The sequence below is a fragment of the Lissotriton vulgaris genome, chromosome 10 (genome assembly GCF_964263255.1).
Source record: "Lissotriton vulgaris chromosome 10, aLisVul1.2, whole genome shotgun sequence".
NCBI lineage: Eukaryota > Metazoa > Chordata > Amphibia > Caudata > Salamandridae > Lissotriton > Lissotriton vulgaris.
The window spans coordinates 261,953,475-261,977,686 of NC_141698.1; the positions used below are offsets into that span (position 1 = coordinate 261,953,475).

General features: G+C 47.4%; 1 protein-coding gene across 1 annotated transcript in view; it reads left to right on the forward strand.

Moving 5' to 3' along the window:
* LOC147685082 (SCO-spondin-like) overlaps window positions 1-24,212 on the forward strand; it is a 1,395,910-nt gene that overhangs the window by 615,862 nt on the left and 755,836 nt on the right. The window contains exons 40-42 of the mRNA XM_086939757.1: window positions 17,823-17,948; window positions 18,846-18,937; window positions 21,506-21,508. Coding sequence (XP_086795883.1) covers window positions 17,823-17,948; window positions 18,846-18,937; window positions 21,506-21,508 — 221 coding nt within the window. The remainder of the gene's footprint in view (window positions 1-17,822; window positions 17,949-18,845; window positions 18,938-21,505; window positions 21,509-24,212) is intronic.

Here is a 24,212-nt window from a genome sequence, read left to right on the forward strand (position 1 = left end):
ACTGCACCATCCCAGTTTCAGAACCTGGCTGTATGCAAATTAGTCTGTTCCTGTCCCAGTGCATGATGGGAACAGGGCAAACCAAACTACAAAAGCCAATTCTTACACTGGTAAGGAAACAAGCTCCCGGGGACCGGTTTCTGGCATTACAGCCGTCTTCGGCCCGGTTTGCTTGAATCCTGATGGTGCAATGAGCAAGGGTCTCACATCTGAGAATACCCTTCCACGCTTAGGGTGGACAAAAATATTTACAACAAGGGGTGGTGAGGGACAGAGTCTCTGAATTAAGCAGAAAGCTCTCACCCAGTCAAGAGATCAGGGCTAGATCCAACACCGTTTTTTAGCTCACTGCACCATCCCAGTTTCAGAACCTGGCTGTATGCAAATTAGTCTGTTCCTGTCCCAGTGCATGATGGGAACAGGGCAAACCAAACTACAAAAGCCAATTCTTACACTGGGAAGGAAACAAGCTCCCGGGGACCGGTTTCTGGCATTACAGCCGTCTTCGGCCCGGTTTGCTTGAATCCTGATGGTGCAATGAGCAAGGGTCTCACATCTGAGAATACCCTTCCTCGCTTAGGGTAGACAAAAATATTTACAACAAGGGGTGGTGAGGGACAGAGTCTCTGAATTAAGCAGAAAGCTCTCACCCAGTCAAGAGATCAGGGCTAGATCCAACACCGTTTTTTAGCTCACTGCACCATCCCAGTTTCAGAACCTGGCTGTATGCAAATTAGTCTGTTCCTGTCCCAGTGCATGATGGGAACAGGGCAAACCAAACTACAAAAGCCAATTCTTACACTGGGAAGGAAACAAGCTCCCGGGGACCGGTTTCTGGCATTACAGCCGTCTTCGGCCCGGTTTGCTTGAATCCTGATGGTGCAATGAGCAAGGGTCTCACATCTGAGAATACCCTTCCACGCTTAGGGTGGACAAAAATATTTACAACAAGGGGTGGTGAGGGACAGAGTCTCTGAATTAAGCAGAAAGCTCTCACCCAGTCAAGAGATCAGGGCTAGATCCAACACCGTTTTTTAGCTCACTGCACCATCCCAGTTTCAGAACCTGGCTGTATGCAAATTAGTCTGTTCCTGTCCCAGTGCATGATGGGAACAGGGCAAACCAAACTACAAAAGCCAATTCTTACACTGGGAAGGAAACAAGCTCCCGGGGACCGGTTTCTGGCATTACAGCCGTCTTCGGCCCGGTTTGCTTGAATCCTGATGGTGCAATGAGCAAGGGTCTCACATCTGAGAATACCCTTCCACGCTTAGGGTGGACAAAAATATTTACAACAAGGGGTGGTGAGGGACAGAGTCTCTGAATTAAGCAGAAAGCTCTCACCCAGTCAAGAGATCAGGGCTAGATCCAACACCGTTTTTTAGCTCACTGCACCATCCCAGTTTCAGAACCTGGCTGTATGCAAATTAGTCTGTTCCTATCCCAGTGCATGATGGGAACAGGGCAAACCAAACTACAAAAGCCAATTCTTACACTGGGAAGGAAACAAGCTCCCGGGGACCGGTTTCTGGCATTACAGCCGTCTTCGGCCCGGTTTGCTTGAATCCTGATGGTGCAATGAGCAAGTGTCTCACATCTGAGAATACCCTTCCACGCTTAGGGTGGACAAAAATATTTACAACAAGGGGTGGTGAGGGACAGAGTCTCTGAATTAAGCAGAAAGCTCTCACCCAGTCAAGAGATCAGGGCTAGATCCAACACCGTTTTTTAGCTCACTGCACCATCCCAGTTTCAGAACCTGGCTGTATGCAAATTAGTCTGTTCCTGTCCCAGTGCATGATGGGAACAGGGCAAACCAAACTACAAAAGCCAATTCTTACACTGGGAAGGAAACAAGCTCCCGGGGACCGGTTTCTGGCATTACAGCCGTCTTCGGCCCGGTTTGCTTGAATCCTGATGGTGCAATGAGCAAGGGTCCCACATCTGAGAATACCCTTCCACGCTTAGGGTGGACAAAAATATTTACAACAAGGGGTGGTGAGGGACAGAGTCTCTGAATTAAGCAGAAAGCTCTCACCCAGTCAAGAGATCAGGGCTAGATCCAACACCGTTTTTTAGCTCACTGCACCATCCCAGTTTCAGAACCTGGCTGTATGCAAATTAGTCTGTTCCTGTCCCAGTGCATGATGGGAACAGGGCAAACCAAACTACAAAAGCCAATTCTTACACTGGGAAGGAAACAAGCTCCCGGGGACCGGTTTCTGGCATTACAGCCGTCTTCGGCCCGGTTTGCTTGAATCCTGATGGTGCAATGAGCAAGGGTCTCACATCTGAGAATACCCTTCCACGCTTAGGGTGGACAAAAATATTTACAACAAGGGGTGGTGAGGGACAGAGTCTCTGAATTAAGCAGAAAGCTCTCACCCAGTCAAGAGATCAGGGCTAGATCCAACACCGTTTTTTAGCTCACTGCACCATCCCAGTTTCAGAACCTGGCTGTATGCAAATTAGTCTGTTCCTGTCCCAGTGCATGATGGGAACAGGGCAAACCCCCCACCCCCCTTTTCTGAATCGTTTTTGGCCACTATAGGTGTGGCAGGGTATACTCAGACATGAGTCCCTTTCTCACGGCATCATCAGGATTCAAGCAAGCCGGGCCGAAGACGGCTGAAATGCCAGAAACCGGTCCCCGGTAGCTTGTCTCCTTTCTGGTGAAGAATTGGCTTGGTAGTTTAGTCTGCCCTGTTTCCATGATGCACTGGGCCAGGGACAGACTGATTTGCATATAGCCAGGTTCTGAGCTGGGATGATGCAGTGAGATAAATAACGGTGATGGATCAAGCCCTGATCTTTGGACTGGGTAAGAGTGGTCTGCTTAATTCAGACACTCTGTTCATCACCACCCCCTTTATTGAATCGTTTTTGGCCACTATAGGTGTGGCAGGGTATACTCAGACATGAGTCCCTTTCTCACGGCATCATCAGGATTCAAGCAAGCCGGGCCGAAGACGGCTGAAATGCCAGAAACCGGTCCCCGGTAGCTTGTCTCCTTTCTGGTGAAGAATTGGCTTGGTAGTTTAGTCTGCCCTGTTCCCATGATGCACTGGGCCAGGGACAGACTGATTTGCATATAGCCAGGTTCTGAGCTGGGATGATGCAGTGAGATAAATAACAGTGATGGATCAAGCCCTGATCTTTGGACTGGGTAAGAGTGGTCTGCTTAATTCAGACACTCTGTTCATCACCACCCCCTTTTCTGAATCGTTTTTGGCCACTATAGGTGTGGCAGGGTATACTCAGACATGAGTCCCTTTCTCACGGCATCATCAGGATTCAAGCAAGCCGGGCCGAAGACGGCTGAAATGCCAGAAACCGGTCCCCGGTAGCTTGTCTCCTTTCTGGTGAAGAATTGGCTTGGTAGTTTAGTCTGCCCTGTTCCCATGATGCACTGGGCCAGGGACAGACTGATTTGCATATAGCCAGGTTCTGAGCTGGGATGATGCAGTGAGATAAATAACGGTGATGGATCAAGCCCTGATCTTTGGACTGGGTAAGAGTGGTCTGCTTAATTCAGACACTCTGTTCATCACCACCCCCTTTTCTGAATCGTTTTTGGCCACTATAGGTGTGGCAGGGTATACTCAGACATGAGTCCCTTTCTCACGGCATCATCAGGATTCAAGCAAGCCGGGCCGAAGACAGCTGAAATGCCAGAAACCGGTCCCCGGTAGCTTGTCTCCTTTCTGGTGAAGAATTGGCTTGGTAGTTTAGTCTGCCCTGTTCCCATGATGCACTGGGCCAGGGACAGACTGATTTGCATATAGCCAGGTTCTGAGCTGGGATGATGCAGTGAGATAAATAACGGTGATGGATCAAGCCCTGATCTTTGGACTGGGTAAGAGTGGTCTGCTTAATTCAGACACTCTGTTCATCACCAGCCCCTTTTCTGAATCGTTTTTGGCCACTATAGGTGTGGCAGGGTATACTCAGACATGAGTCCCTTTCTCACGGCATCATCAGGATTCAAGCAAGCCGGGCCGAAGACGGCTGAAATGCCAGAAACCGGTCCCCGGTAGCTTGTCTCCTTTCTGGTGAAGAATTGGCTTGGTAGTTTAGTCTGCCCTGTTCCCATGATGCACTGGGCCAGGGACAGACTGATTTGCATATAGCCAGGTTCTGAGCTGGGATGATGCAGTGAGATAAATAACGGTGATGGATCAAGCCCTGATCTTAAGACTGGGTAAGAGTGGTCTGCTTAATTCAGACACTCTGTTCATCACCACCCCCTTTTCTGAATCGTTTTTGGCCACTATAGGTGTGGCAGGGTATACTCAGACATGAGTCCCTTTCTCACGGCATCATCAGGATTCAAGCAAGCCGGGCCGAAGACGGCTGAAATGCCAGAAACCGGTCCCCGGTAGCTTGTCTCCTTTCTGGTGAAGAATTGGCTTGGTAGTTTAGTCTGCCCTGTTCCCATGATGCACTGGGCCAGGGACAGACTGATTTGCATATAGCCAGGTTCTGAGCTGGGATGATGCAGTGAGATAAATAACGGTGATGGATCAAGCCCTGATCTTTGGACTGGGTAAGAGTGGTCTGCTTAATTCAGACACTCTGTTCATCACCAGCCCCTTTTCTGAATCGTTTTTGGCCACTATAGGTGTGGCAGGGTATACTCAGACAAGAGTCCCTTTCTCACGGCATCATCAGGATTCAAGCAAGCCGGGCCGAAGACGGCTGAAATGCCAGAAACCGGTCCCCGGTAGCTTGTATCCTTTCTGGTGAAGAATTGGCTTGGTAGTTTAGTCTGCCCTGTTCCCATGATGCACTGGGCCAGGGACAGACAGATTTGCATATAGCCAGGTTCTGAGCTGGGATGATGCAGTGAGATAAATAACGGTGATGGATCAAGCCCTGATCTTTGGACTGGGTAAGAGTGGTCTTCTTAATTCAGACACTCTGTTCATCACCAACCCCTTTTCTGAATCGTTTTTGGCCACTATAGGTGTGGCAGGGTATACTCAGACATGAGTCCCTTTCTCACGGCATCATCAGGATTCAAGCAAGCCGGGCCGAAGATGGCTGAAATGCCAGAAACCGGTCCCCGGTAGCTTGTCTCCTTTCTGGTGAAGAATTGGCTTGGTAGTTTAGTCTGCCCTGTTCCCATGATGCACTGGGCCAGGGACAGACTGATTTGCATATAGCCAGGTTCTGAGCTGGGATGATGCAGTGAGATAAATAACGGTGATGGATCAAGCCCTGATCTTTGGGCTGGGTAAGAGTGGTCTGCTTAATTCAGACACTCTGTTCATCACCACCCCCTTTTCTGAATCGTTTTTGGCCACTATAGGTGTGGCAGGGTATACTCAGACATGAGTCCCTTTCTCACGGCATCATCAGGATTCAAGCAAGCCGGGCCGAAGACGGCTGAAATGCCAGAAACCGGTCCCCGGTAGCTTGTCTCCTTTCTGGTGAAGAATTGGCTTGGTAGTTTAGTCTGCCCTGTTCCCATGATGCACTGGGCCAGGGACAGACTGATTTGCATATAGCCAGCTTCTGAGCTGGGATGATGCAGTGAGATAAATAACGGTGATGGATCAAGCCCTGATCTTTGGACTGGGTAAGAGTGGTCTGCTTAATTCAGACACTCTGTTCATCACCACCCCCTTTTCTGAAGTATAACTATGGCCAGTTCAGCGGACATTGGTAGTCCTTCCAACGGCACGAAATGGCCCATTTTTGTCAAGTGATCGATGAGTATAAGGATTGTTGTTTTTCCTTGACACGCGGGCATTTCCACTATGAAATCCATAGAGACCGTGTGCCATGGTTTAGGAGGTACAGGAATAGGACCTGGCTCCTCCTGGAGCCAGGTCTGGGCATCAATCTCTGTTAACGCCACCTTGACGTCTTCGATGAAATCCGTAGATGTTAGCAAGGCAATGGTGTTTTCCGGGAAGGACCCTTCAGGCAGAATAGATGGTGGTTCCTCGGGGAGGATTGACTGAGTGTCTTGGGTGTCTTGAATCCGGGAGAGGGCATCGGCCTTTCCGTTTTGGGGGCCAGGACGGTATTTAATGATGAAATCATAATCTGAGAAAAACAGAGTCCATCTGAGTTGTCGGGGTGTGAGGGCCTTTGCTGTTTTCAGGAACAACAAGTTCCTGTGGTCTGTGAAGATTTCGATGGTATGCCGGGCTCCCAACAGGTAGTTTCGCCATTCCTCACATCCCCTTTTGATGGCAAGTAACTCCTTGTCGGTGATGGAATAACTGACCTCACTCGGATTGAGTTTCTTGGAGTAGAAGGCCACCGGGTGGACCTGCCCCATTGTAGGGTGGCGCTGCGATAGCACCCCTCCCAATGCAAACTGTGACGCGTCGGTTTCTAATATGAACGGAAGCTGGGTGTCCGGGTGAAACAAGATGGGGGCTTGAGTGAACCTTTCTTTGAGGATCCGAAATTACTGTTCTGCTTCCTCGCCCCACACAAAAGGAACGTTTTTCTTTAACAGACTGGATATGGGGTGGATGATCTTGGAAAAGTCTTTAATGAAGCGTCTATAATAGTTCGCAAAGCCCAGAAAGCTCTGCACTGATTTAACGTTTTGCGGGGTTTTCCAATTCGTGATGGCCTCGAATTTTCCATTCTCCATCTGAAAGCCGTTGGCGTTTATCACGTACCCCAGAAAGGAAACTTCAGTTGCATGGAAAAGGCACTTTTCTAGTTTGGCGTACAGATGGTGATGTTGTAAACGACGTAACACTTCTGTGACATGCTGCTCATGTTCTTGGAGGGTACGGGAGTAAACGAGGATATCGTCGATGTACACCATGCAAACGGTATCCAGTAGACCCCTGAGCACTTCGTCCATAAAATATTGGAATGCCGCAGGAGCGTTGCATAGTCCAAAGGGCATGACGTTATACTCGAATAAGCCAAACTTAGTTCGGAATGCCGTCTTCCACTCATCGCCCTTCTTGACCCGGACCAAATGATAGACCCCTCGAAGATCCAACTTAGTGAAGTACCGAGCTCCCTTTATCTGATCCATCAATACCGAGATCAATGGAAGGGGATATCTATTCTTGACCGTGATGTTATTCAAGGCCCTGTAATCGATACATGGTCTCAGCTCTGCGCAGTCTTTCTTGGGTATGAAAAACAGGGGCGAAGAAGCAGGCGAAGTGGAATGGCTTATGAACCCTGAAGCCAGATTCTCCTCGATGTAATTCTTTAAATAAGAGTTTTCGTGTTCGGTAAGTGCATAAACACGACTACAAGGAATGGCCGCCCCTGGGAGTAGGTCAATGCAGCAATCGTAAACCCGATGCGGGGGTAACCTGGTGGCCTTCTGTTTGTCAAAAAGGGAGCGAAACCCTTCGTAGACCTCAGGCAGATTGGTAGTACTGCATATGAGCTTCTCAGTACACGCCATAGCCAGGTGGCGAACACCTGGACACGCTACACCTTCAGTTGTTAAAGAGGACTGGCTGTGACAATGTTCTTTACAGTAGGAGGAGTTCAATGATATTGTGCGTGCGGACCAGCTCACAACAGGGTCATGTAGCGTTAGCCATGGCATACCAAGTATAAGGTGAAACTGCGGTGCTGCAATCAAGTCGAACTGAATATATTCCGAGTGTTCTTCATGCTGCAAGCGCAGAGAGATCGTGTGCTTTATGACTGGTCCAGAAGACAAGGTGGAACCATCCACAGCCTTCACATGTTCTGGTTCGTCCTTCTGTTCCCATTCTATTCCTAGGGTGGCTGCATAGTCTATGTCCATATAATTACCCGTTGCTCCCGAGTCCAAGAGAGCATCCATTTGAATGACCGTATCTTCCTTGGTCCATAAAGACACTGGCATATTGATATGAGCCACTGCTGGCATCATAGTGTTTGCAAAAAGCGAGGAGATCGTAGTCTGTCGTACGTCCACCCCAGTGATCTCCACCTGGTTTGGACGTTCTAGTTTTCCAACGTCTCTCTCGTTCCCATGACGGCTGACTTTCAAGGCGCTGAACTTCTTTCTGATTGTTGGGCCCTTGCCCTACAGTCCCTGATGAAGTGCCCTCCTTTACCACAGTACAAACACAGTTTCATTTTACGACGTCGCTCTCGTTCCTCAGATGACAGCGGCCCTCGGATTCCCCCTATCTGCATGGGTTCAGTCCCATCTGTAGTTTTGGCACTATCTTCCTGTGGGAGTTTCGGTTTGGGATACCATCCTCTTCCGTCACCCCTGCTCCTATCTCCTCGTCTCTCCAGCAGGCGATGGTCTAATTGCACTGTTAGGTCAATGAGTTCTTCACAAGTCGCCGGCAGTTGGACTACCTGTGATAAGACGTCCTTCAACTCGCTTCTTAGGCCTTGATAGAACAAGGAGGTCCTTTTCTCTTGTGGCCAATTGGTTTCGGCTGGGAGCCTGTTAAAGGACGTGATGTAAGACAGCAGCTCTTGTGACCCCTGGCGAAGGGTAAGGCGTTCTTTGTCCAATGACAACATATGTGTTTTTCTGTCAAACAGTTTTATTAAGGCAGAACAGAAATCAGGGAACTGATGCAAAACTGGATCGTTCTTTTCCATTAAGGGTATCGTCCAGCTTGCAGCATTTCCGCCCATGTAAGACATCATAAAAGCTGTCTTAGCTGCGTCGTCCTGGAACACAGTCGGTTTGCACAGAAAGTGGAGGCGGCACTGGTTCAGAAATGTCTCGAATTTTTCGGGATCTCCATAGAACCGTTCAGGAGGAGCTAGAGGGATTCCAGTATTCTGGATTACATGTACCGTTGGAGAGTGGTCGGTGGAGGACGAAGGTATGGCATTAGGAGAAAAGAACCCACCCCCGGCTGCCATCGGGGTTGTAGGCTGTGATACGGTCTGTCCGGGAGGGGGGAGTGTGGCTTCCCTAATGTAAGACCCTGCTCCTGGATTTTTTCGTGCTATGCCAGCTACTTCTCTGCGCATGGTGTTCATGTCCTTTCTAAGTTCTTGGTTCTCCACTCGGGACGCCTGCACTTCCTGCTGCAGCATGCTAAAACCCTCAAGTAATGAGGTCAAAGCCGCGCTTGTGTCCATGGTCCAGGCTAGGCTTCTTTCCTTGGGCTTGTCAATCTGTCACGGTTAGTAGCGGACAAGAAACCCAAGTAAGAACACCCAAGCCACTAACCTGAGGTATCTAGCCAGCGGGGACCACAGCTTGACGATAGTCTTCCCTATACCCTATAGCACTGACCCTCCCTGTGTGAACTCACACACCAGGGACAGGTAGTCCTCCGGGTAAGGGGAAGGATAGTTGATCGGGGAGGTTGTTGTGAAGACACCCCTCAAGGTCTGATCTAGGAATTCGGATGTCTTCAAAGGCACAACGATTCTAGAAACACAAGAACACTTGTTTAGCATAAAAAGTGATTAGCGGGCTATTGGAGTGTAACATCTATCCATAGAGAAAAGCACTTACTGAAAACCCTCGCTCTGACAGCCTGAATATCTGTGGAAGGTACTAGCGCGTGTTTTAAGTGATTCAGGGGCTGTTACATCGCAGCTCCATCCCAACAGGAATACAGGATACAGTATCTAGCTTCAAGGTAGTTAGAGTCACTACCGGTTGCCAAGTTCAAAGCGTTTCCAGGCAACAGTATCAAGATTATGATCGAAGTTTCCCCAAGATCAAAGGATAGTACGGAAATTGGATGACTCAACATAAAGTTAGCACGGCCGTGCTAAAAGACATAGGTCCTACCTCTAAATCACGGGAAAAGAATGAAGTCCGAAATGTCCTCAAGCGGGAAGGAAAGCGTCCGCTATCACCGGCTTTCGGCGTCCTCCAGCGGGAAGGAAAGCGTCCGCCCACACCAACTCTCGGCGTCCTCCAGCGGGAAGGAAAGCATCCGCTCACAAGCAACAAAGTACACAAGAAAGGCTTAGCTCCAACACGATCAAGCTACCGGAAGGATTGACAAGCACCCGGCAGTGGTATGGGAGTGTTTTTATTGAAGCCCGAAAGGCGAGTTCCGGTTCGCCTTGACCCAGGGCTTTCTTGGAGTTGTAGTGCCTCCGCGATGTTGCCCTATTCTCCCTCTGTATCTCTTGGAAATCGCTACACCTCAAGACCTGGCTCTTCGAGCAGTAGCAGCACCCCCCTCTCCCCTCAGCGCCTTGGGACCCTCACGGGTAAGTAGCGCGCTTTACAAGTACTCTGATTGATTGATTGATTGATATATTAATTTATCTATTTAATTAAGTGTGATAGATGTTTTTGTTCATATATGTTTTTTACTAGTTATTTTTAATGTGTTTTTTAAATTGCTTTAATGTTTTTTATATTATTTAAATATATCTTTCATTTGGATATATAGTTCGTAGTATTAATAAAAAAAATTCTATTGTTGTATAAAAGTTATGTATGCGTGTGTTTTAGATATGTTTTTTAGCTTTTATTTGTATGTTTTTGTAATATAATGTTTTTATAATTTGCCAAATTATTGTTTTTATAGCTTTCAAAGAAAGACTATGTATATATTCAATTTAAATTGTCATGTTTAGTTATACTATTATTTACTAGTTTAATATTTTAAATGAATATTTCAAATGCTGTGAATATTATTAACTCAATATTCTTCTCTTTATTTTGATGACATTCATGTTCACAATATTTTTCACACAATATATTGATATGTTTCATACAAAGAATGTAAACAATATTTTTGTAGATAATATTTTTTACACAGTACTCTTTTATTTGAATATTGTTGTTCTAAATAGTCTGTCATACAACCAATGAGTGACGTCTGTTCACCTTTACCTTTACATTTAAATGGAATAGGAGGGGGGGTGGCCAAGATGGCGGCGTGAGCGGACGCTTGGCACCGGAGCTCCCGCGACGGCTTTCTATAGCACAGGCTTACCGTCCACATCTGCAGCGGTCAGCCTTCTTTCCTGGTGGGCTAGCCTCCGTGTCCCTGGGGAGCAGTGTGAGATCGGCGGATAACGGATCGGTGCCTTCTGGCTCTCGGAGGTGGCTGAGGGGCTGAAGCGGTGACCGCCGCTGGTGAGGGAGAGCAGTCACCTGTGCAGCGCTTCGTAGACAGTGGTGCAGGCCTGTGCCCGGCTGGGTGACGGCGCCGAGGAGTAGCGGGGGCCGCGGAGAGCTGCATAAACACGGCGGCAGAGGAAGAGAGCAGCGGCTCCTTGCTACCTACGCAGCAGAAGGTGCTCGGCTTTTGGAGGAGCCTCGGACCTGCCTGCCATCTTGGGTGAGCTCAGCAGCAGTAGCGGAGGGTCCAGTGGGCGGCGGAGCTCTTGATTCACCCTCCTGTAGCGGGCAGCCGACATCGCTGGATGACAGACTTTGGATGACTGCCCGGTGAGTGCCTACCTGCCTGAACCAGTCCTGGGGCTGTGCACTGGAGCTGGTTCATCCGCGACATTGCTGCGCAAGAGGTGGGCCGCCGTCTTGTGACTGGGCCTCTGTGCCAGGACTACATGAGCCCTGTTAAGGAGTGGTCTACCTGGCTCGCGCAGCGTGTGGGGCCAGTGGAGCTTTAAGGGCCCTTTTTGAGTGAGAGAGACGGATCCCCCACTCTCCATAGGGTTGCAGTGGATATGGCCGGCTGAGTGGGGTGAGAAGTGACACTGTGGCGGGAGCAGTTGGGCGCTGACGGCCGCGCTGGAGCTTAGTGGCCGGGGAGAGCAACAGTCACGGTGCACGCCTCCCTGTTTGTGCCTGGATTGCTGTAATGGTGGACTTCTTCCTGAGGCGGTGATCGTGGGTAATTTTGTTTAACCTTGCCTGAATCGGAACTGATGACACGGAGGTTGAAATAGGCGATTTAGCTTTATCGCCGGGTGGCACGGCGAGCAGGGCAGTGGTGGAGACGACGGCCCACGGCAGAGATCTGGATCAGCTTGGCGGGGTGAGGTGATACGCTCAGGATGGACACAGACTTCTGGGGGCCTGGAAGCGTGCATTGGAGAGAGTAGTGGTATGGGTCAGTAGCCTAAAGGCTGGGCGGCATGGACTCGATCAAGAAAGCGGGGGGATAACATGGCGGCATGTTGAGCAGGGCTGGCAGCAGACAGTGAGTATACCGCCGAGAGTCTGAGGTGAAGCTGCCTGCATTAGCCCCCCGGGCTGCAGGGTGGGGCCCATGGAGGGGTGTTTGTTTGCACCCAGTAGGTGACCGGCGAGTACTGTCGAGGGAGTCTGGGCCGCGGAGGGCCCGGTAAGCGTCTTCCGAGGAGCCTGAGGGCAGTTATGGCCACAGCAAAGGTTCGTAAGGATAAGACTGTTAAGGATTTATTTGCCAAGGTCCAGGCGAGTCAACAGCCTAAGGATATGGTGGCAAGTGTGGCCCGCACCGCTGTGGAGCAGGTGGATGGCTCTGAGCCTATCACCAAAGCCTTTCTGGAAGTGCTCTTTACCACCTTACGAGATGATATTCACACCTTGCAGAAGGAGTTTACTGAGGAGCTTAAAGAAGTGCGCAGAGATGTGGATTGAATAGGGGAACATGTGGCAGAGTTGGAGACCAAGAGTGACAGTCGTGATACCGAAATAGAGGCGCTGCGTCAGGAGATAGTGCGGATTCAAGACCAGCAAGTTGATTTGCAGACACATATGGAAGATCTGGAAAACTGTTCCCGGCGCCATAATGTCCGTATCCGGGGTGTCACACTGTCAGAGGACACAAAAGACTTGTTCCGTTTCACGAGTGAACTATTCAACCACATCTTGGGGCGTCCCTTGGAGTCGGAGATCCGGTTAGATAGAGTTCACAGGGTTGGCCGTCCACGTTCACCAACAGCCCCCCCCCCCCCCCCGGACATTTTGGCTTGCGTGCAAGACTACCGCACGAAGGAAGAAATCCTTCAAAAGGCGAAACAACAACACCCTTTATCTTTCAAGGATCAATTGCCGACCCTGTATCAGGATCTGTCCGCACTTACGTTGCAGAAGCGCAGAACCTTCAAGCCGGTCGCGGCTTACCTTCAGCAGCACAACATTTCTTATAGTTGGGGCCACCCTTTTCGCTTGATCTTTAAAAGGGACAAAAAACTACACCAGCTCCGGTCATTGAAGGAAGCATGTTACATATTAGGTTTGGACCCGCCAGCCAAGGAGACAAATCGAGCGAGCCCACCATGGAACCGGAGGACACTAGACAGTGATGGCTTCAACAGGGTAGACGACGTTGTGTACGGAACCCCCTGTAGCTGAGATTAAAGATGGTCAGCGTGCTGGGGTGGAGGCTGTTTCCTCTGGCTTGGATCTGCCTCATCCCAGCTGAATCATATGCTGCTATTGCTTATAGCTGTATACTTGACACTGGTTTGGCCTACACCATCGGCGGGAGGGAGAGCTCTCTTTTACTGATTAGCCTACCCCGTTGCTGTATCCTACCAATCACCTACGGATGATGGACAATGTGTACTGTTCGAAATGTTTTTTTTTTTTCATGGGGGTTCTTTTGGGGCGGGTGATGTGGGAGGGGGGATAGTTCCAGGTCCATGAGTATCCCTGGGTGGGTCCTGGAGTTAGGTTTCTGATGATTTACAAGTGGCCCAGTTGGTTGCCTCACTGGCAGGATTGTATATTCTCCCGTCTTGGGCAGAAGGTAGGTGCTGCCACCTCTTTAGTTCTTGAGCACGCAGTGTTTGTTGTGAGTCATGCCTACTACTGAACTACGAATCCTTACATTGAATGTTAGGGGACTTAACAATCCAGTGAAGCGAAAGGCAGTCCTCTCTTTCTTGGAGCACTCGAAGGCCGATATTTGCCTCCTCCAAGAGACGCATTCATTACAGAAAGATTGTCACAGGTTAAAGTCCCGGTGTTTCCCATTCCAATTTTTCTCCTCAGCTTCTACTAAAACAGCGGGAGTTGCGATTCTAGTGACCCAGCGATTCCGGGGCAAGGTCCTGCAGAAGGGGGCGGAGATAAGAGGGAGGTTGCTGTCCTACAGGTTCTCCCTGGGTGGGTCAGTCTTCACAGTAAGCTCTGTTTATGCTCCCAATGAGGGTCAAGAGACGTTTTTCATGTGGCACTTAGCGAGGCGGCTGCCTCTCCTGACCGCAATGTTCTGATGGGTGGAGACCTCAACTTGGTGTTCAATAACCTCCTAGACAGGTCGGGTCAGAGTACCTCTCAGACGGGAGCTCTTTCTGGCGAAAGGCTTGCCAGACTGGGTGAGTTGGGTATGGTAGACCTTTGGCACAGCTTTCATCTAGGAGACAGAGAATACACATACTATTCTAATGCACATAAAACCTATGCTTGCTTGGACTACTTCTTAGCATCCACATCTTTTCAAGCCCTTGCCACAGGGGTGGAAATAGGTGCTTCGGCGCTCTCTGATCATGCGCTGTTGATTGTGGCGTTTTCCTTTCCGCCGGTGGCACGAGTACCAATATGTTGGAGATTGCGTGACACGCTGTTACATCGTAAAGATGTAGTGGAAAAAATCAAAGGGGCCATTGCAGACTATCTATCACATAATAGCACTGAAGACACTACATTGGCGACACAATGGGCAGCATTTCAGGCGGTGTTGCGTGGCGAGTTCATCACAATCTCCGCAGCGGAAAATCTAGAGAGAGCGCATAAGAGGGAGGATCTCACGCAGAAGACGAGGGAATTAGAACACATGCACCAATGGACGGGAGCTCCCAGGGTTTGGAGACAGCTGCGACTTATGCGGCAGCAATTAGCTGCGTTGGATCAAGACCGAGCTGATTACGCTGCCTTACATGTGCGGCATATGTATTATACCGGTGGGGACCAGTATGGGCGTCTATTGGGACATGCACTTCGAGAAGCTCGGCGTCAGCAGATGGTGCAGGAGATTGGCACACGGGACGGTAGGCTGGTCTCTGAGGACGTTGAGATAGCGGCAGCATTCAGGGATTTTTATACTTCCCTGTATGCCAGGTCCTCGCTTCTGCTGGGGAGTCCTTCTTGGCATCTGTTCCTCTCCCTGTCTTGATGAAAGATCAAGCAGATCTCTTAGACCAAAACACCAGGCCAGAAGAGGTCATTGCAGCTATCTCACGACTAAAGCTAGCGAAAGCCCCGGGGCCGGTTGGCTCCTCGGCCATTTTTTACAAAACGTTTTGTCCTCAGGTGGCCCCTCTATTGACCGCCCTTTTCAACTACTTCTCGGAGCCGGGAGCGATCCCGAGAGACCTCCTAGATGCTACCATATCGGTTATCCCAAAACCCGGGAAGGACCATTTGCAGTGCGGAGCGTATCGTCCCATATCGCTTCTTAATGTTGACCTTAAGATAAACACGAGTATTTTGGCAGCTCGGCTTGCACCACTTATGCCAGGATTGATTGACCCGGACCAAGCTGGGTTTATCCCGGAACGACAAACCGTTGATAACACCAAACGAGCCTTGCACTTGATAGAGAAGGCCATGCGGACACCTGGTGAGAACATGATGCTTGCGCTTGATGCTGAAAAAGCATTTGATCGGGTCCATTGGCCATATTTAAAGCAGGTCTTGATTAAGGCGGGAATGGGGGAGAAGTGCCGTACATTGGTCTTGAACTGTTATAAGTTCCCCACAGCAACGGTTCGAGTCAACGGTTGCTCCTTGCCCCGTTTACCCATTGAGCGTGGAACGAGATAGGGGTGCCCTTTGTCACCCCTGCTCTTCGCTCTTTACATGGAGCCGCTGGCTCAGGCGATGAGACTTGATCCGCGAGTGCAAGGAATTAAGTTTGGTGCGTACGTGCATACAATAAGCCTTTATGCGGATGATGTCCTCCTTTTCCTGTCTTCTCCCAAAGAGTTGTTGCCGGCATGTATTGATATTATGGATGCGTTTGCACAGGTGGCAGGTTTTAGGGTCAATGTGGGCAAGTCAGTGGCTTTGGACCTCTCGCTACAGGGGCATATTTGCAGGAGACCTTTCCCTTTCGCTGGGCGTCTGTGGCTATCCCATATCTTGGGATTCAGTTAGCAGCCACATTGCAAGACACGGTCCGTATCAACTATGCTCAGGTCCGCCAGAAAATTAGGACAGAGCTTGGTAGATGGAGGCACCTCCCGCTGTCTTGGTTGGGTAAGGTAGCTGCTATAAAAATGACAATTCTACCGCATATTCTTTAGATTCTTTATCTATTCTGCACAATCCCGTTGCGCCCCCCGATGGCTGGATTTGTCAGACCCAATCGGAGTTAGCTCAGTTTATTTGGAATGGCAAGAGGCCGAGAATGAAGATCAGAGTGGCAATGCTACCCCCTGAGAAGGGTGGGCTTGGCCTCCCAGACTTGCTGCTGTATTTTCAGGCGGCTCAGTTGCGAACCCTCGTGGATTGGAGCAGATGGGAATCCGAAAAACACTGGCTCTTTCAAGACCAGGCGATCGCGGGCCACCCGCTCCAGGAGGTTCCCTTCCTCCGTCGGCAGCATCGACCCCCCAATCTTTTCCTTGTATATTACCAGGGTTCCGCTGGAAGTGTGGGACCGTACCAATATTAAATATGAGTTAACAACTTTTCCATCGCCTCTCACGCCCTTGCTAGATAACCCTGATTCGGGCCTGGACAAGATACTTGGGCCTTTGCAAGGTGGCGCCCGGCAGTATGTAGATTTATGTTTCATCTATATGCAGGAGAGGGGGTGGTCCCGTTTGGGACCTTTAGGCAGGAATGTGGCCTACCGGAATCGGAACGCCTCAGATACCTTCAAGCACGACACTGGGCGCTCAATGGCCAGGTCCGGAAGGAGGCGAACCGATGCCTACAGCCGTATGGATACTGGTTAATCGTGCGACGGACGTATAAAAAGCTTATATCACGCCTATATCGTATGCTCCTAGACAGGTACACACTTGTCTACACCTCCGGGAGAGCACGCTGGGAGAGAAAATTGGGGCGCACGCTTAGTGGCAAGGAGTGGGAGAGCATCTACTATTGAGCGCGGCATTCTGCCTATCATATGGGACTGGCTGACACCCTCACTAAAATATTGTCCTATTGGTATCACACTCCGGAGAGACAACACGAGATTGATCACACGAAGGATGCGTCCTGTTGGCACGGGTGTGGGGAGAAGGGCACTTTGGTCCATCTACTGTGGGATTGTGCTCAGCTACAGGGGTATTGGAAGCTTTTCCTTGATGAGGTAGATTTAAATTTTGAAACAGAAATCCCACGGTTCCCCTCCTATGTTCTGTTAGGGTTGCCTAACCCCATCACCTATCCATTGCGATCACGCAGGGGTCGTTTAATTGCTATTGCCCTGGGTTCTTCTATACAGACTGTTCGATCCCACTGGCGCACCCCACACATCCCCACATTTCAGGGGTGGTTGCATCGCTTGGGGCGGGTATTAGGTATGGAAGAACTGTCCTTGATAATGGCGGGGGAAGGTGCCAGATACTCGGAGCTTTGGCAGCCCTTTTTGTCCTTACTTGCTACGGAATTTAGGGAGGTGACATGCCCACGCTATTTATGTTTATTGTGCCTGTCAAGAGTAGAATCTTAAGGAACATTGCCAGGACTGCCAGGTTAGTGGAGTGGGGTATCGGACTTGGAACGCAGGTGGCGGGCGGAGGCAGGGAGAGGGGTTGGTATGGGGGAGTTGGGCGGGTTGGTTTTGTTTTTGGTTCTTTAGAACTTGTGTCTGCACATGCAGAAACCTCAGCGATGGCGTTGGTTGCATCGTCATGTATAGTTCAGCATCTACTATTGTCCGCGTGTTTTCTTTGGCTTCTGATGTTTTGGAGGTTTGGGGTATCATGATGATATGCAATGTCTGTATATGCACTCACTTGTTAATAAACAGATTTATTACTAATTGGAATAGGGTTTATCCATACATAAGAATATTATCCTTACCTTCTTTCAGCCTGTGTGTGGATGGAAAAGTTACCTGTGATGACTCCTTATGTCCTGTCAACTGTGGCTGGTCGGCATGGTCGCCTTGGACTCCTTGTGATCGAAGCTGTGGAACAGGCATACAGGAGAGATTTAGGTATGGAAGATAAAAAGTAATGGCAGTGTAGAAAATCATGACTAAACGCCATCTCAGAGTTCTGTATGAAACAGTCTTTAGGTGTTTTAGCATTTTAGCACTGCTTTCGATGATGACTATTTTTCTTAGAATCCGCTCATTCAGCAAAGCCATGCTATCTAAGAAATACCACAGTGTGGTGTGTGTCTGCCACAGATGCATGTTGTGTGTGTGTCTGCGTATGTGTTTTGGAACACTGTCAACTGGCTCACCTTTTTCTTCTATGGTTGGCGAAATACATAAATATGAATTGGGTAATAGCAATGTCTATTATTTATAGTGTTATCATGTTTCAACACACTTTCATCCAACTCATAAAAAAGACAAATTATCCTTATCCACAACTTGAGCATGGATTTTAAGATGAAAATTGTTAGCATATGGCCAAGGTATCGTAATGCTGCAATATCCTAACTAAAATATTGACAACCAGATATTGAGAATGTGATTATATATTGAAAAGTAAAGTAAAGATGTACAATTTTTAACTCCAAACATATCCCCCTTAACAATATATGTATATCTTTAAGGAGCATGCACATGGAATAAAAATTTCTACGGTAGCCTTGATAATAAACACCCAATATCCTGACATCTATTTAAAAATATATATAATTGTACACTGAGGCGAAATATTGTGCCGTAGAATCGTTCTTGCTTAGTTAAATATGAGAACTGTTTCAGTCTGTGGAGTGAGGTCAGATATTACTAGCCATATTTGTCTGTAGTCGTGTCAATTTTGGCACTGGCTACTCCATCTCCAGCAAGTACCTTTTTGGGAATCTATGGGGCCTGCTGCTTATCGCACCTGTACAGAAACATACCATGGCATTCTGAAGCATGTTAACTTTTTTACAGATCACCCTCCAACCCAGCAGCTGCAAATGGGGGCTTACCGTGCCAAGGTGATGAAAGAGATGTAAAGCAGTGCCAGACAGCCTGTATCAATGGTAGGAACACTCCTCACTACCAATCTGTAACTATTTAAAGCAAGATTATTGCCATGTTAACAACTTCTGCAACACATAATGGGGGCTTGTGTTGGGCTTTTGTCACTGTGGTAATGCTGGACTTGTTATGATTGGAGCTAGACCTTTTGTGAGTCTGATTGTGGTGCACTCACTATTGGTTGAAACTAGGCCTTGTGTTACTCTTATGGTGGTGCACTTGCAACAAGTGGAATCCAGGATGTGTGTTACTGTGATGGTGGTACACTGGCTATGGTATCAATCAAGGCTATAGCAAATATAATACCCTAATAGATGTTAGAGACCTTTGACATGACATGAGAGAAAGAAATAAGCATTGGTACATTAAGGGACCTATGGTTACATGAACGGTTGACATGTCATAACTTTAACAGTGGAGATCTATTTTGACAACCAAGAGATAGGTAGTGCAGTCAAATATATACAATGAGTTTAGCAGTGTACGTGCTCCATGCAGTCAGAAGTCGAGATAATGTGGTATAGGTTTAGCATCTCTACAGCTGGGTTAGAAGTGGGACTTTGAAAAAGTTAAAGAAGTTGTCTAGCCTTATCTCAGTTGGTACATTTTTCCAGCACATGACGGCAAAACTAGAGAAGGAGCAACATATGGTGGAAGTACTCTTGCATAGGCCCACCACCTGTCTGTGAAGTGACACTTGGTTACTCTGGTGGTGGTTCACGTGCTGTAGGTTCAAGTCAGGTTGTCTTATTGAGAAGGTACTTTACTCATGGTGATTTGATCACACACCTTGTGATCCTTTGATGGTGGTGCATTTGCTGTTGTTGAAGCCAGGATTTTGGTTACTCTGATAGCAGTTCACTCACTGTGAGGTGAAGCCAGGCCTTTTCTTGCTCCAGTGGTGGTGCACTCGTCGTGGGTTGAAGATAGACCTGGTGTTACTTTGATGATGCTATGTTACTTGTGGCTTGAGGCCGGGCAATTCTTTATTGTAATGACTCTGCAGTAGAAGTGCCTCATCACCAGACCTTGCATTGATTTCTTTACTCTGTAACTACTGTGATTAACAACAGCCTCAAGATTAATGTCCTGGTTAAGCCTTTAGGCATCCGATATCAGCTTATTTATGTCCACTTGCATATAGACAGTGGGGCAGTTCTTGCCTAGCGACCTAGGTGCAAAGAAGCTAGACCAAGGTGTGCATGGTTTTCACTGTCCTAGTGTTGTCTGACTAAGTTTGGCCTGCCCCATAGATTCCTTAGCCTGCCCAGCAACATCATACACTTGGTTATGCCTTCAGAACTGCAGAATCTAGAGCGCTATGGGTAATATTATCCGACTGCAGACTCATGTACAACTTTAGTTTCTTCAGGCCATCTTGGATCACCCTCCACTACCCCGAGCAAAGTCAATGCAGGGACTCCTTAGCACTCCCTTAAATGCTCGCTACACCACCTGATTCCACCAGACCCTATGTTCTCTTTTAAGTAGTGTTAGATTATGATTAGGTAGTGCTGCCACTTGGAAATGACATGACTGTTATAAAAAGAATAGAGAGTGATCACAACCCTCTCAGTTTAGAGCTAGTACTATCCAAAGCAAAGGTAGACATAGCCTGTCTGGTTAATATAGATATTTTTCGCACAAATGACACTAGAAGATTAAAATGGGCTGAGTGTCTTCTAAAACAGGAATATATCACCGAAATGGACAAGCTAGTAGCAAGTGCATCTGCAGATCTTGAGGGATGTACATCTGATGAAGATTGTATGTCCAAGGTTGTTCCAATTCACATCACACTTTTTTAAAATCTTAGTAAATATTTTATTAAAGAAGTAACTGGACCACGACGTCAGAATATAAATAGGCCAGAATCTTGGTATGGAAAAAGCTGCAGGGCTGCATATAAGACACTAGCTGCAGCGATCAGGTCGAAATATAGAGATTCTATACAAGAGGCTAGACGAAATTACAAAATGACCCAGCAGAAAGCTAAAAAATCCTGGGATGAAAATTATTGGGAAGAACTTCTCGAAGCCAGTAAAATGAGAAACATGGCAAGTTTTTGGGACCTAGTAAAATGGGGCAAAGGGTGTCACAGGGCCCATCCGCAAAATTATGTTGCTCCTGAAGTGTGGGTATCACACTTCAGGACTCAGTTTGCACACACTGACTAGGAAAAAGGGGCTAGTAGAGATATCTCCCCCAACTGTGTAATTGTCACCCCACTGCAATTTAGCCTGAAAGAAGTTGAGTATGCTCTAACTACTATCCCCAAAGGAAGAGCGTCGGGCCGGACATGATACCCACGGATCTCTTCCTGCATGGTAGAGAGGTTTGGGCACCGTATATTCAGCTACTAGCAAATGCCATTGCTAAAGGCTCCCCAATTCCAGATTTCTGGAAGGGAGCCAAAATAATCCTGATTTTTAAAAAGGGAGACCGTGCAGACCTTGCAAACTATAGGCCAATTAGCCTGATAGCCTGCATTCAGAAGGTTGTGGCCAGGCTTGTGCTTTTTAGGATTCAGAGTTGGATAGAAGATGCAGAGTTCATGTCGCCATTGCAAGCCGGTTTTCGCCCATTTACGAGCAATATGGACCAGGTCTTCAGACTTGCCACTATTTACTGGAAATGGGTAGTTCTAGGTGGAGGCACACTCTATGCAGCCTTTGTCGACTTGACGTAGGCTTTTGACTTAGTGCCACGCACCAGGCTGTGAAGAGTTCTCCAGGAGCAAGGCATGCCACCGGAACTTCTTGCCCTCTTAGTAAAATTCCACGAAAATAACTATGCACAGGTCAGATGGGGGGAGTCAGACCAGGTCACTGACAAATTTCCTACAGAGAGAGGAGTAAGACAAGGGTGTGTCTTGGCACCAACATTGTTCACACTCTACATCAACAGGGTTATTGAATACTTCAAAGACTCACCTACTGATGCCCCTAAGTTAAATGGAGTCCCAATACCCCTGCTGATGTTTGCCGACGACACCCTGTTAATTTCTAAAACACAACAAGGGCTCCAGAGAGCAATAGGGTGTTTCGAGGCCTTTTGTACAGATTATGGCTTAACCATTAATATTTCGAAAACAAAATTTATGGTTATGCATAGACACAAGACCGTGAAAGGAAGAGTGTTAATGAACGGAGAGCTCCTTGAACGGACCCAGTGTTTTAGTTATCTTGGAATTACTTTGGGGTCTGGACTGGAATGGAAACCACACTTGAATTATTTAACTACCAAACATGCACAGTTGGCAGGAGTGCTCCTAAGATAATTACGATCCTCGCCCACACAACCAATAGCTCCGGCCCTAAAAATATATGACACTAAAATAAGGGTCTCTGTGCTATAAGGGGCAGAATTATGGGGGGTGTTTAACATCTCGGCCCGGACAAAAGCTCAGAATAAGTTCATGTGGGGCCTGGCAAGGTCCCCCTATCCACACCGTTGATACCTCTTTACTTACACCTGGGCTGTCAGAGAATTCAGGATGTTGCACGTTTCAGATCGATCGCATATTGGCGGAGGATCTGGGTTACCCCTGAACTTTCTCATTATGCTCAAGCCCTACTAGAAACCAGAGACTTGGACAAAGGGAATAGAATACCCTGGTTCAGAGAAGTGAGGCTGACTTATAAAGCAATGGGACTGGGGGATTTTTGTGACAACCCATTACAAAATCCATTCCCATCACGCAAAACCCTAAAAGATATTTACTGGGCCATGGTTATTCAAAGAGACTTCCAAAAATGTACTTTCCCATCAATAACAAGGGATTTTCTGGAGCACAAACATACACCGGTCTATGAGCTATACTGGGATGTTATCACTATCCCAGAAGACAGGAAATTGTTCCATCAGTACAGGGTGGGAAGTCTCCCAATTAACACATTTACCAGTAAATGGACAACTAACAACAAAGATGTCCTGTGCCCTTTCTGCACTACACAATCGGAAAGTATAGCCCATGTCCTCTTTATATGCCCTGAGTACAAATTTCCACGCTCCAAATGGTTGAGGCCAATATGCATTCAGAAAGGCATCAAAAGAGGTACCGAAGCGCTTAGGATACTAAGAACAGACGGTTCTGAAAGCCTGGTAATCGCCGTGGCCAAATTCTTAAAATGGATGTGGGTAATTTGCAGGAACTAACTAAAATTACTGAACACTCCATCAGTTTAATCTGGTTTTAAATTCAGACTGTAAATATTTGGAAATGTAATGAAATAGTGTGTTTTTAATCCTGGTTTTATAATATTTATTCTTTTAACTAAAAGTGTATGGAACAATCAATGGACTGAATCAACAAAGTAGTATAAATGAGAAAATCACTTAGATCTTGTAAAACTAACAGATTAAATAATCATCCCCTGTTCCACTATGGTTTTGATGCTCTGATTTAAATTTTAATTGTATTCTTGCTGTGTTTATTTTACATATATATGTTGTCTTTTATGACTTGTAGTCGAAATAAAGACTTATTTGAATTGAATTGAATTGGAAATGCCATTTGGATGTGATTGTTAACATTTCTCTACAGAGTAATTCAGTAACAGAGAGTTATGATCACAAAGGGTCTACCCAGGTATGCTGCATGTTTGGGCTCCAAGTCAGTAACAATACAATTTGCAGTATGTTCAGCTTCTGTATTGGGTATCAATAGAACAATTACTTCTGTAACCTCACTATTGGATGTATCTTGTGATATATACTTGTCCAGCCTAATCGCTAGTAAAAGGTAATCCTGAGCAAATCTGCTATTTGTATATACATGTATATAGAGATAACTCTAACCACTAGTATATGTAGTAGACCCTTGTACTCACTACAATTCCTAGGTGATTCTTAAAGTGTATCCATTTGTATCTCTTCCTTGAGTGACTTTACAACTTGTACATTTGTAATTTTCTCTGTTTGGATCTCTTCCTTGTGTGACTTTACAACTTGTACATTTGCATTTTTTTCTGTTTGTATCTTCTATGTAACTCATGTAATCCTAAGTCTTTATGTATCGCAACTGGTTCTTTTGTAAAGCGTTCTGACACCTTCGGGTAATGCTTCCGCTATATAAAGTCGCATTAACTAAATAAATAAATAGCCTGACCTGTAGGATGGTGAAAGTCTTTGCAATGCTAATGGAAACAAGGGAGATCGATTGAGTAGAGGGTCAGTCCACAGAAGACATTCCTGCCCCACAAAATCATCTGCTTCCCGAGATTAACACAGACCTTCTGCAGCTTATTAAGAAACTCAGGAACACATTTGCATAAA